The sequence below is a fragment of the Cydia amplana genome, chromosome 13 (genome assembly GCF_948474715.1).
Source record: "Cydia amplana chromosome 13, ilCydAmpl1.1, whole genome shotgun sequence".
Classification (NCBI taxonomy): Eukaryota; Metazoa; Arthropoda; class Insecta; order Lepidoptera; family Tortricidae; genus Cydia; species Cydia amplana.
Genome location: NC_086081.1, coordinates 13,073,878 through 13,087,446, shown reverse-complemented (window position 1 = coordinate 13,087,446; position 13,569 = coordinate 13,073,878). Strand labels below are relative to the sequence as shown.

The 13,569-nt window shown below is 42.0% G+C and overlaps 2 protein-coding genes across 3 annotated transcripts in view; both read left to right on the top strand.

Annotated features, from left to right (window-relative positions):
* The window catches only part of LOC134653575 (visual system homeobox 2-like), a 132,547-nt gene that overhangs the window by 31,378 nt on the left and 87,600 nt on the right, over nucleotides 1-13,569 (top strand). The window lies entirely within an intron of this gene.
* On the top strand, nucleotides 867-3,683 carry LOC134653647 (uncharacterized). Its single transcript, XM_063509040.1, has one exon. It carries the CDS (start codon nucleotides 918-920, stop codon nucleotides 3,681-3,683), a length of 2,766 nt encoding a protein of 921 aa, XP_063365110.1. The 5' UTR covers nucleotides 867-917.

The window sequence follows — 13,569 nt, the reverse complement described above, 5'->3', positions numbered from 1 at the left end:
AGCCATCAGCTACACTCACCCGCCTCGGCTGGAGCGTCCATGGGAAAGTGTGCGTGCCGCGGACTGTCCGTCGGTCCAGGGGCTCACCATCTGTCGCTGTCCATACTAACCTTTTTATTGCAGATAGCGGAGCAGATCACGATACCACCTCAGATGAGTGCCTCCTAAGGGAAATCCACGAAGATGTTAGGCGCTCGTTTCTGCTAGATTCCATGGGCGTGACGGCGCACGCGCGCCACAAGGCCGACGACGCCCGCGCCGTCGCGCAGCTGGAGCGCTCCGCCGAGCTCATCGACGGGCGCTGGTACGTCGGCCTTCCGTGGAAGGACGAACACCGCCCCATGCCAGACTCCCGCCCAAACGCGCTTACCAGGATGAAGGGTATTGAGCGCAAAATGGGTAAGGATCCAGGATTCGCCGACAGGTACCGTGAAAGGGTCAATCATTTATTAGAAAATGATTACGCTATGGAACTGACTAATACTGAGGTTACGCCGAAGACTTATTACTTACCTCATTTCGGCGTGGACAACCCGAACAAGGGAAAACTCCGTCTGGTCTTCGATGCTGCCAGTCAGGTAAGTGGTAGCTCGCTAAATGATTATTTGCTCACAGGGCCTGACCTATTGTCATCGCTTTTAGGTATAATGCTGCGCTTTCGGGAGCATCCAATTGCAGTAACAGGTGACATTAGGGACATGTTCTTAAGGGTTAAGATCCAGCAAGACGACCAGGACGCACTGAGGTTTCTGTGGCGAAACGACCCCACAGAAAACATGAAGACGTACGCGATGACGTCACTTATTTTTGGTGCAAATTGTGCTCCGTTCGTCGCGCAATTTGTTAAAAATAGAAACGCCCAGCGATTTGAATCGTCATTTCCCGCCGCCGTCGATGCCATCGTCAACTCGCACTATATGGACGACTACATCGACAGCCTGCCCGACGAGGCGACAGCGATCGAAATGGTAAGAAACGTCAGTGATATCCACAGGGCGGGCAGCTTTGAAATAAGAAACTGGACGAGCAACAGCGTCGCAGTTTTAAACAGCGTGCCAAAGGAGACCTTAGGTACTGCTGCTGTAAGGTTCAAAGTCGGCCAGCAACATGAAAGCGAGCGTACCTTGGGTCTCATTTGGTACCCGGCTGATGACATACTGGGCTTCGATTTGTCATTAAAACGTATACCGAGCGACGTACTTAAAGGTGAGAATAGGCCTACAAAACGTTTAATGCTAAGAGTAATTATGTCAATTTTTGATGTACTAGGTTTCTTAGCACCCTTCACGATTCAAGGCCGAATCATGCTTCAAGAGGCTTGGCGCTTACAGGTGGATTGGGATGATTACATTCCAGATCAGATTTATCACAAGTGGCGAAAGTGGGTTGACCTCCTAAAGGTAATTAAAGATATTCGTATACCTAGGTGGCACTGCACGGCCGCGCGCAATGCGGTAAGGGACAGCCAATCGGCGACAGCGCGTGCGAGCGAAATGCAAGACTGTGTGGATGTCGACGCAGCGGCACCGGCACCTACCTTTCCCCCCGCGGCCCCCGCGACCCACGCGCCTACGCAAGGTGCTACGAAAGGCTACGAGGGCGTAGCGGCATCTACATGTGCTACGACCGCATCGAGTAGTAGGTATTCATATTATAATAATTTACAAATGCATTTTTTTAGCGATGCATCTACTCAGGCGATGTCAGCTGTGGGCTATTGGCGCTGGGAGGATAACGGTACTACTTATGTTGCATTTATTGCAAGTAAAAGCAGAGTTATGCCGGTAAAACAGCTGACTATACCGAAGGCTGAGCTGCAAGCTGCATTGTTGTCGGCAAGACTAGCCAATGCAATTGGAAAGGAGCATAAACTAACGCCTACGAGGCGTTACTTCTGGTGTGACTCCTCAACTGCGATACATTGGATTCGCAACAAAAACCGTACGTATAAGGCCTTTGAAGCAAATCGTTTGGGGGAGATTGACGACCTTACCCGCGTGAACGAGTGGCGGTACATTTCTACGAAACTAAATGTTGCCGATTTAGCTACGCGGGACTCGTTTGATCTAGCCCTACAGAATGAGTGGTTCAAAGGTCCTTCTTTTTTATACGCTGACGAAAGTCAATGGCCTAAAGATATTATACCGACTGGTAACGAGGAGGAGACAGAGGAATGCGTAGCGGTCGTCCAAGTGCGCGACGAACCTGCATGCATACCAGTTCCGGACCCGCAGCGCTTCTCTTCATGGCTTCGTCTCACCCGCGCCACGGCCACGGTGCTAAAGTTCATCGCTAGGTGCAAAGGTCAAGCGGCCGAGATCGACTGCGCAATGATGCAGCGTGCAGAGATATTGCTACTAAAACACGCGCAAAACGAGTCTTTCGGGGAAGACTTAGCCAGAATTAAGGCGCACGGGGCTTTACATCGCGCAAGTAAGTTATTAAAATTATCACCCGTTTTAGACGAAAATGAATTACTTCGCGTGGGCGGGCGCATTGACGCCGCATCAGATGTGCCTCTGGACGTCAAGAGACCTGTAATCCTGGACGGCCGTCATCAGGTAGCTCGATTAATCGTTCTGCATTACCATGTGAAAGCGGCCCATGGAAGTCAGGAGATGGTGGTAAACGAAATTAAACAAAGGTATTGGGTAATTAAACTTAGACCTACTGTTAAACTCGTGACGTCAAGGTGCATGTTGTGCAAGATAATGAAGAGCAAACCTCAGGTACCTCGCATGGGAGATTTGCCAGAGGCCAGAATAGAACACCATCAGCGGCCCTTTTTTCACTGTGGGTTAGACCTTTTTGGGCCAATGGAGGTCGCGGTCGGTCGCCGCAGAGTAAAGAGATATGGTGTTCTATTCACATGCCTCACAGTGCGGGCAATTCATATCGAGCTTGTTGCCTCCCTTACAACTGACTCGCTCATTATGGCGTTGCGACGAATGGCGGCGCGGCGCGGCTGGCCGCGCCATCTGTACTCGGACAACGGTACTAACCTGAGGGGCGCCGACACAGAGTTGCGCCGGTCCATGGAGGCGCTAGATATGGACGTGCTAAAAGCTGAGGGGGTAAATAACAACATGGACTGGACTTTTATTCCCCCCGCCAGCCCTCATTGGGGTGGGGCGTGGGAACGTTTAATACGTTCAGTAAAGACGGCTCTCAAGGTCGTTTTAAAAGAACGAGCACCAAGGGACGAAGTTTTGACCACATTAATGGCAGAAGTTGAGAACATGGTCAACAGTCGTCCATTGGTGCACGTGTCTGTCGATCCTGCTGACGGTGAGTCTCTTACTCCTAATCATTTCCTTTTAGGGTCATCATCGCGACTCCCTATTGTAGGAGAGTTCGATGATTCTGATCTCAACTTGAGGAAACTATGGCGGAAGGCGCAGAGGCTCGCTGACATGTTTTGGCAGAGGTGGCTAAGAGAAATCTTACCCACCCTTGTGCCTAGGACAAAATGGCTGGAGGAGCGGAAGCCGTTAAAGGTAGGAGATCTCGTTCTGGTCGTGGATCCCAACTCTCCCCGTAATATGTGGCCGAAGGGGTTGATCACCCAGGTGATGCCTGGCGGAGACGGCCGCATCCGTGTAGTGGAGGTGAGGACGGCTACCGGGACTTACCGGCGATCCGCGGCACGCATCGCCCCGATTCCCGTAAGTTTAGAGTGCTGAGTCAGCACTGGGGTGGGGAGTGTTAGCGATGCGCTCACTATAGGTACATACTGTACTTATACCTATGTAATTAGTTAAGTTTTATTCCTAAGGAAAAGTTGCCATGTTAATTCGATACTTAAGTACTAACGTTTAAGGTTCAAAATTGTTTGTCAATATCTTATTGTTAATATCTTATGCAAGTAATGCAATATGTTACTATGCGCCGGCGGCAGTCCGCTGCTAGACGCGATCCATTTCACTCGACTCTGTATCCGAAAATCGAATTAAAGTTCATTGTTAAGTTCAACTTTGCCTTTTCATTCCTCGTGCCAGTGCCATAATCTACAGCCAAGAATCTTCTGAAGGATGATATTTATACTTTTTTTATATTGGAAAAAAATCAATATAAGATAGAGAAAATCCATTGGTGTTGTTAATATGTATGACGAAGAGTTTACATATAGGTAAGTACCCACAAAGAAAAAATCTTTATTGTTGTGTTGTAACTGCACGGCCTTATGAAAGTTATCAAATAATTATGATTATTGATTACTTAAGCAAAATTAAAAGAACGCACGGTTAAAAAAAAAGTGGTCAACGTTGTTTTGTCACCAAAAATGGCATACGTATTTACTTATTACATTATTTATAATAGTTTTGTAATATGTAGAACAATTTTGTACCTACTTAAGACCACTATGTAACCATATTATTGCGAATAAGCCATTTGTATTTGTATTTGGTATTAATCTCAATAGGGAGACTTTATTCGCACTTACACTAATGTAACATACATTAGTAAATTCGTGTTAATATTAAATCAATATGTGTCAATATCATATCTCTTCTCTGGGTAGTTCTCAAACTGAGATGTGACGAGACTCCATCTAGAGATGTGATATACATATTATGCATGTAGTTGTAGGAACTTAACTGGGTTAAGGTGACAGTCCATTTCCAACCGCAGCTGCACTACTGTTCATTTTACTATGGAAATTGACATTAACAGCGACGCGTTCAGTACCAGTAGTGCAGCTGCGGTCAGAAATGGAATGTTACCCTTACCTACTCTAAATAGTACGTCCAAACTCCAAACATTGATGTAAAATAATTATTTATTTATTACCAATTACGAGAACGCGTGACAATCATACCGCTTAACGGACAATGCTAACTAATCCCACTTGCATGGTACCTTTGCCCAATTATAAAAGGTCCTATCTCCCAAAACTTTCTATACTCACATACAACGTTTTAACATGACTGATATCCATAACAAGAAGGTCGTTTGAGTATACTAGTTTACTAGACTTAAGACTTTTTGGAATGGAACGGATGCAAGTGGCACCCGCTTTAGGGATTAGCGAACCCTCGATATTAATTTATCGAGTCCATTTATTAACATTCCTGGCAGTTAATGCTTGGGGGTGCTTATGGGGCCCGTGTGGGGCCCATAAAGGCGCGAGTAGGGCTCGGAACACGCGAAATTAGTTGTAGGTGATAGAATTTTCATTGTATGGTAAAGTAGCAGTGACTCAAGTGAGAGATTAATACAAGATCCAGGCAACTTCTTTCATTATTTGACCGAGGGAAAGCGTATGTCTCCGATTCAACTTGGGCAAAAAAAAATCGTACTAGCTGTATGTCGAAGGTAGTAGGATTTTCGAACCACCCCAATGCACCTTAGCGGTCACGACCATGGCACTCAGAAATGAGAGACTAATTGTAGAGCACCTAAATAAAATGTAAAGCAATTTTCTTTTAAGGAATACAGCTTGCAAAACGAGTATCTTTACGGCGATCGTAAGTAAGTACTTTAGACCAGAATCGGTAGAAGTGGCTCAACGGAGATCGAATCTAGGTCGCTCCATTACTTGCCAAGTCACCGGGCTTTTGGCCAGAGTAGAAATAAAAACAATAGCTCAACGGGCACCGTCAATTTTTTTTTTTTTTACTTACTTATTGTGAAGCGGGCATGAGCTTATTACGGCGCCTGCACTTATGGCGAATACACGATTTACGATCCAATTCGAACAATGTTTTTAGATTTTTTTTGGAAGTAGGTATATCACATTAATTAATTTATAAATGTAACATTTAAGTAATAAAAAAACGGCAAAAACATTTTTTTTTTTAATTAAGCCTATACAAAAGCGACTTGGAGGAACATTCGACCCGTGTGGTATGGTGGGGTAAGACTATTCACTTGTATGGAATCCTCATGCTGCCCCATCATCATCATCATCATGCTGATGCTGCTCATGTTGGTCGTTGGTCTTATCCCACCTTATTTAATATTAGCTGTGAATGATCTAGAGAGGTGACGGTGCCCGTTGAGGTGAAAACTGGGTATTGGGTATTTATTATTATTCAGTAGGAGAACTACTGTTTTCAACTATATACTCTGTCAGACGAACACTGCAGTTCCGAGGGACGAGACGTAGCATAAACGTCTACCGATCGGATAACGGCAAAGTGAACAGCTTAATCTGTATGCTCAACGGTTCTGAAAACTGCTTTGCTTAAAAATAGCGCGAAAAATAAGCTGGATGCAAATTGCGATTTTTAAATGGCAAATATTGACATGCGTGTCCATAGTTTGCTGCAGACTGCCTGCTGATTTTTGAAAAACCTGTAGATACACGCTCCTTTTTTTAAAGTACCCCATATAGTTACTGTATATAGTCCCTCGAGAAAACCTCAGAGAGAATGTCTTTACCTAGTTCCTTAAAGAAAAAAAAACGATGTCATGATTTCGGCATCGGTCCCATAATAAAAGTTCTTCACTCATCATCATCATCATCATCATCATATCAGCCTTTTATCGCGCACTGCTGAGCGTAGGCCTCTCTTCGAGGAGGTACGCCACTTATACCGGTCCTGAGCCAATCTCATCCAGAAGTGACCCGCAATCTTCCGAATATCGTCCACCCAACGAGCCAAAGTTCTTCACTATTATGTTTACCTATAAAGTCACCACGCAAAGTATGGCTGGTGATTAAAATTTCACCCTGTATACTCGCATGTAGATATTGCCCGGCTATGCTAGTCATAGCACTACTGTTTACCATAAACAACGCTCCAATATCCTACTTTTCCACAAATTGTCCCCGTACGCAGCCCGTGGAGAGGGCACGCGTGTCGCCGAATAAATGACGTTTAGCAAGATGGCGTCGTGCGCGCGCATACGAAAGGTAACACGGTAAACAGCCACTTTTCCTTAATTAACTTGATGTTTGTGAAGACGAGATTTTTACGTATATATTTTCAACATTTTTCTTATCTTTAAAACTCATGAATTAAAACAATTGAAAGGATTATATCGCGTATAATGAATTAAAAATACATCCCGACTTTGTCCCACATGCAATGATTTATAACTCAAGATAGGTTATAGGCGTTCCAAAATTGAAGCGCTTAACTTAACTTGTGACAAATTGGACAAGTTGCCTTTAGACGCGGCTGCACAAGCGAGAAATGTACACGTCCTAACGAGCTCCCGCATACCGAAAGAGAAAGAGACGACCTTATGTTTAACAACAAGTGTGATGAAGATGGATGGAATGAGAAAAGTAATCAAAACTAACAGATTCCTTCGTAGGCACAGAAATAAATATGGAAGTATTTTTTGTGCTTCTCAAGTATGAGTATAACCTATGGTTATATAATATCATTGCCCACAGTATGTAGATAAAACGCAACTTTCTCATTCATATTTGAACAATGGAGAGGGTCTTTACCAGCTGGTATGGTGAAAATTAACAAATCATTAGCCAGGCGAGAAAGTCGGTCAGCTTTTAAACAGCCGCAAAGAACTTTTTGTCCTGAATTAAGACATGCAACAATCACTCCGACACGTGAACACATCTTAACAAATTGTTAACAAGCACTCCCATAAAAAACTTCCATCTCATTCGTACTCAAATTAAGCCAGTAAATAATCAAATCACAAAAAGCCCTTAACACACCCGCATACGTTTCTATAAGGTGTTTACAGACAAATCAAACATCTAACGATCCACGTATCGGGTTCCTTCACATAATAGTAATATTCTAATTAGAACAGCGTAAATACCATTCAGTCTCATACATCTTTACGTCATTTTGATCAAGATGTTTGAGTCATGGTCGATAATAGCTCGCATTCTAGTTAATTGAGTGAATAGCTTCAATGAGTGAATAAGTCATTATATGACAATGCAAGGTTTCTTCGTAAAATGATGGGTTGGCAGGTCCTATTGCAGCTTTGCTAATTGTGGAGCATATTTTATTGATTAAATTATAATTATGGCGCTTCTGACTGATAGTTTATACAACAAGTCATTACATTTAAACGAACTGAAATCTGACCGAAAAACTGAAGTAACCACAGTCAAGTCAACTAAAAAGACAAGCTAAGACATAATATACTTACCTACTTTTAAAACCGTGTTATACTTAGGTAGGTACTTTATAATCTTAATCCGCTTACGTTGCATGTATTAAAAATTATAAGAGTATAAATTTTACATCTAATTACCAAAACTTTCCGAATTTAATTCCATTTAATATTTTCATTCATTGACACGGTTCTCCATATGTGCATTAAATAAATTTTTGATCTAATTTTTGTAGGTACGTAATATTAACTTTTTTCCGTAACAGACGTACGAGGGGTATTCAAAATATTCTCGGTATGAGAATGAAAACAAACAAGTACGAAAAGTTTGATATTTTTATTTTTCAATATACTCCCCCCCTATGTTCATACACTTAAAAGATCGATCAATTATTTTTTTTAATCCCTCGTAAAAATATTTTTTATCTTTCGTGTAAAAATGCTCCTCCACTGCCGCCTTCAATGCTTCATCGTCAGAAAATTTATTTCCACGCAGATCCTTTTTAAGATTGGGGAGCAAAAAGAAGTCGCTGAGGGCTAAGTCCGGACTATACGGTGGGTGAGTAACAGTTTTAAACCCACATTCAACAATAGCTGCCTTGGCAATATGAGCAGTATGGACGGGGGCGTTGTCATGCAGAAGCAGAATACCTTTGGTTAACTTTCCTCGCCTCTTTTCTTTAATTACATCCTTTAATTGACGTAGAATGTTAGCGTAGTACTGTCCTGTGATATTTACACCTTTTTCTTTATAATCGATTAGTAATACTCCTTCACAATCCCAAAATATCGTGGCCATGACCTTGCCAGCTGAAGGGATGACCTTGAACTTCTTGGGATGAGCTGAACCCTTAATGTGCCACTGCATGGACTCTTGTTTACTCTCTGGGTCATAATGATGAACCCAGGTTTCATCTCCAGTAACTATTCTTTGCAGCACCTCATCAGGATTTTCACCGCACAGGTCAATAAAATCGGAACAACAAGCTACACGCATGTCTTTTTGAAGCCGAGTCAGCATTCGCGGAACCCATCTTGCACTTACTTTTGACATATTAAGATGGTCATGTATAATATCATGTACGGTACCAATAGAGAGATTGGTTACTTGTGCTATAGATTTTACCTTCACTCGACCATCTTCCAATATAAGTTTTTCCACTTTATCAATATTTTCTTGTGAAGTAGCTACTACAGGCCGGCCAGGTCTAGGGTCATCTTCAATACTCTCCCTTCCGCGTTTAAACTCGCTTGACCACTTTTGAATGGTAGATAAAGAAGGAGCAGACTCACGGTAAACACAATCCATTTCCTCTTTTATGGTTTTTTGATTTTTACCCTGTTTTGTCAAGAATTTTATCACGCATCGATGTTCTAATTTAGTTAACATTGTCAATTCGCACATGATGTTCATGTTTGTTCAGCAATTGCAGAAAAACAAAAGACCATCTCGGTTCGAATTATACTTTTTTTTAATGTCAATGAATAAACCTTAGCGGCCAGTAACGAAAGAAATTTTAGAAGAGGTCGTAAGATATCAATACCGAGAATATTTTGAACGCCCCTCGTACTAAAACCCTTAATGATCAAAAAGCTTTGAGCACCAAAACTCATAATAAACTCTAGTGACATTGGTAGGTACTCTTATGTGGAGCTTGTCGGACGTCACTTTTGCCACATGCTAATTTTAGGCATCTCAGCCGGGGCACTTCGCCGAAAACTTGGCTTTAATAAAGTGTTCTGTCTCTCCACTCTAGCATTCTAGGAATACAAAATATACCGAAGTTTATTATTATCATATCTACACTTTTAGTCTCTTTTCCACCATCTTGAGAATGATAGGGGAAAAACCACACTGTCCATAATGCTCCACTGTGAGGGACTACATTCCCCTACAAGCGTGATACAATGGTAGCTGTTAGTTTGCTTATAGTTTGCCTACCACTGTAATATCTATGTGTAAATTTATAATGTATATATGTTGTGTTTTATGTGTAATGCTTGCTTGTATGTTTGTGCTCTATGTGTGTAAACCAGGGATGTTGCGAACATCCGCATCCGCATCCGCAACCGCGGAACATCCGCATTATTTTCAACATCCGCATCCGCATCCGCATCCGCATAAAATCGATGCGGAGCTTATGCGGATGCGGATGTCGAACAAGTCGGTACAGGAACGTCTTAGCGGCGGCGTAAGTGCTAGGTAATTTCGTCATTACCTATAACGAAATCGTCTAGATCCAGAAAAGTCGGCGAAGTTACTGTTTATTAAATATAACGCACCTATATTCTTGCTCAAATACTAAACGTTTGGTTTTTTTAAATAAAAAAATACTAAAAATGTAATATTTGACGTTTTCTAAGTACCTAATCCTGACATCCGCATCCGCATCCGCATCCGCGGATGTGAGCCTTTAAAAATCCGCATCCGCATCCGCATCCGCGGATGTCAAAAAATCTGCATCCGCAACATCCCTGGTGTAAACCACACGAAATAAATATTTTTGTTTTTTTTTATAAATTGTAAAAAGATACAGACCTACTACGAAAATAAACCTGTTATTTGCGGTAAAAACCACACTGGCCATTTGTGTGTATTTCCACAAGTTAAATTAACATTTGCCTACTATTCCCACAGCACACAAAGAATTGAACGCCGGCGGCCACGGAAATTAGGTTGATACCCATTTTATACCCAATTTAACCTCTGTGGGACAAAAAACAGCCCACACTGTAACCAGACACCATTGAAGAATCTCTTGACGTATTGAGTGCCTGTCCCGTACTAAGCTCTATTCTTCACGAGGATAGGCCAGGAGTTGAACATGAAATCATCTTTGCCCTTATCCGGGAATAGTACATTTCAATGCAAGTGTGGAAAGTGTGTTATTAATTACGAGTCCCGCTATAAAGACACGGGACAAGTAAATAATAACACTTTCACACGTACATTGAACGACGTTTTTTAATACATTTGCGAAAAAATCACAATAAAACAAATATTGGTTACATGAGTATTACACTTACAGTTTACAGTTAAGATTTTTCGCTTGAACTGGAATGATATTGTAAATTATATACGTATTATTCAGCACTATAAACTACGTTCAGCATTGATTAACATTGCAAAAACTAATCACATTAACTCATTTCATACAAAAACACTCACGAATAAAATATTTTACAGTACATATGGGGCTACTTTTCCGCACTAGTGCGTAAAATAGCACTTTTCGTGCGTATGTCGAAACTTTAAAGTGCCATATGTACTGTAAAACGTTGTTCGATACACGTGCGAATAGGTAATTCACAACTCGTGTCGATCCCTCCCTTCGGTCGTGTTTTAATTTATCGCCACTCGTTTCAAATTTCCTCTTTTTCGCACTTGTATCGAAAATAACTATTATGTATATGGGTATATTTGGTATCAATACATTCAATATAATGTTCTGCATACAATATAATTATAAGATGACAAGCGCGAAAATGGTGGGTGTAGTAACTTGCGTTAACGTTATAAAGTTTTTTTCTTTTTAACTTACCATGTGAGGCATCAAATGAAAGAGTTTTGTGATTAGAAAACAAATATATAACATACTATAACATTTTCACTACTTAGTCTAACAAACTATAAGAAAACGTCTAAAAATTGCACAATACAGAGTTCATTTTGAACTGATCTAATTTGAACCCGTCCTTTTATAGGTAATTAATAAAAAGACTGGTAGTCTATTTCGCGCGCGAGATACTGCCGCGGTGTTCCTGTGCTAAGCCTACTGATTTTGTAACGCTTCGCCTGTGCAGGCGAATATACACGCAAAAGAGATATAACGAGGTAAATTTTGTTCGTCTGCCTCCCGGAGTATAAGTGGCCGCGCTAATCTGCCCATTGTTGTCGCAACCCGACACCCATTGTGCGCGTGCGCCACCCGACACCACGCGAATTGGTTACTCCCGTCAATTAAACGTCTAACAAAACGTCTTACGTTAATTTGACGTCATTTTGGATGAATAGTGTTTTTTGCGGCTGACCAGTGTATTTTAACCTTTTAGACGCCAATGACCGATATATCCGCACCGTAGGTTCATCGCCAAAGACCGATTAATCGGTCACAGAGACCACAGAGCAACATAGACCTACGTGCATATGCATAAAGTTCAATTTCAGTTTTGACACTTCGGTGACGTGGCGTCAGCGTGCTGACAGCTTTTGTGTTTGACACGGCGTCGAAAAGGTTAAGAGAGATTTTGTCACCCCTCACATCGCATACTAAACGTTTTATGATCATCATCATCATCATCTGTATCAGTCTATCAGTCGACAACTGTGCGGTTTAAGAGGAATTTCCTCCCGCGGAGGCTCCGTCTGTGGAATGAGGTTCCTGCCGAGGATTACAGTATGATGGGATTCTTCAAAAAAGGAGTGTATAGATTTTTAAAAGGTCGGCAACGCGCATAAAATGGCAGGAATTGCAGACGTCCATAGGCTAAGGTGACCGCTACCGTCAGGCGGGCCGTATGCTTGTTTGCCACCGACGTGGTATTTAAAACATAGATCTTTTCCATGACACGCCACTGAGCTCGATCTTTAGCTCATCTGCCCGCTGCGTTACGAATATCATCGCCCCACATACTCGTAGTTACAGTGCCCCATCCACTAAAAAACATGATAATTTGGCATGATTTGGGATGATTTGGAGGATCTTACCTGCTGAAAGATTGCCACGCACTGGACCTATTTTACCAAATGATCAAACTTGTATCACGCACAAAACGACATAAGTAATGCCAAATTCCCTTAAGGATATAAGGTATAGGTATTACCATTTCTAATTCTAACTTTTCTTAAAGTATTTTCATTTCAAAACTCATAAATATCAAAGGTAAAATTGCCGAAAATGTCACTTTGCTTTATTCAGCTATTCACGGTAATAATAGTCTGAGTTTTCGGGAGAAGCCGGTAGGCACTTTGCCAAACGAATTAATGTATTAAAACATTCCGCTACTAGATGAAGCTACTGTGCCAATCTTCAACAGTGTTAAATCTAATTTTAATTGGATTGGTAACTTACGTCCTGCTTCTTCACGTGCATAATGGGTATTGGAGCGTCGTGACAAGTCCAATACATATTAGATTTTGGTTTTAGAGAACAGAGGCTAAAGGTGGTTTTAAGTGTTACATTTCTATTTAAAAAACCGGCCAAGTGCGAGTCTGACTCGCGCACGGAGGGTTCCGCACCATCAACAAAAAATAAAACCGGCCAAGTGCGAGTCGGACTCGCGCACGGAGGGTTCCGCACCACCAACAAAAAATAGAGCAAAACAAGCAAAAAAACGGTCGCCCATCCAAGTCCGCCCGACGTCGTTGCTTAACTTCGGTCAAAAATCACGTTTGTTGTATGGGAGCCCCACTTAAATCTTTATTTTATTTTATTTTTAGTATTTGTTGTTATAGCGGCAACAGAGATACATCATTTGTGAAATTTTCAACTGTCTAGCTATCGCGGTTCATGAGATACAGCCTGG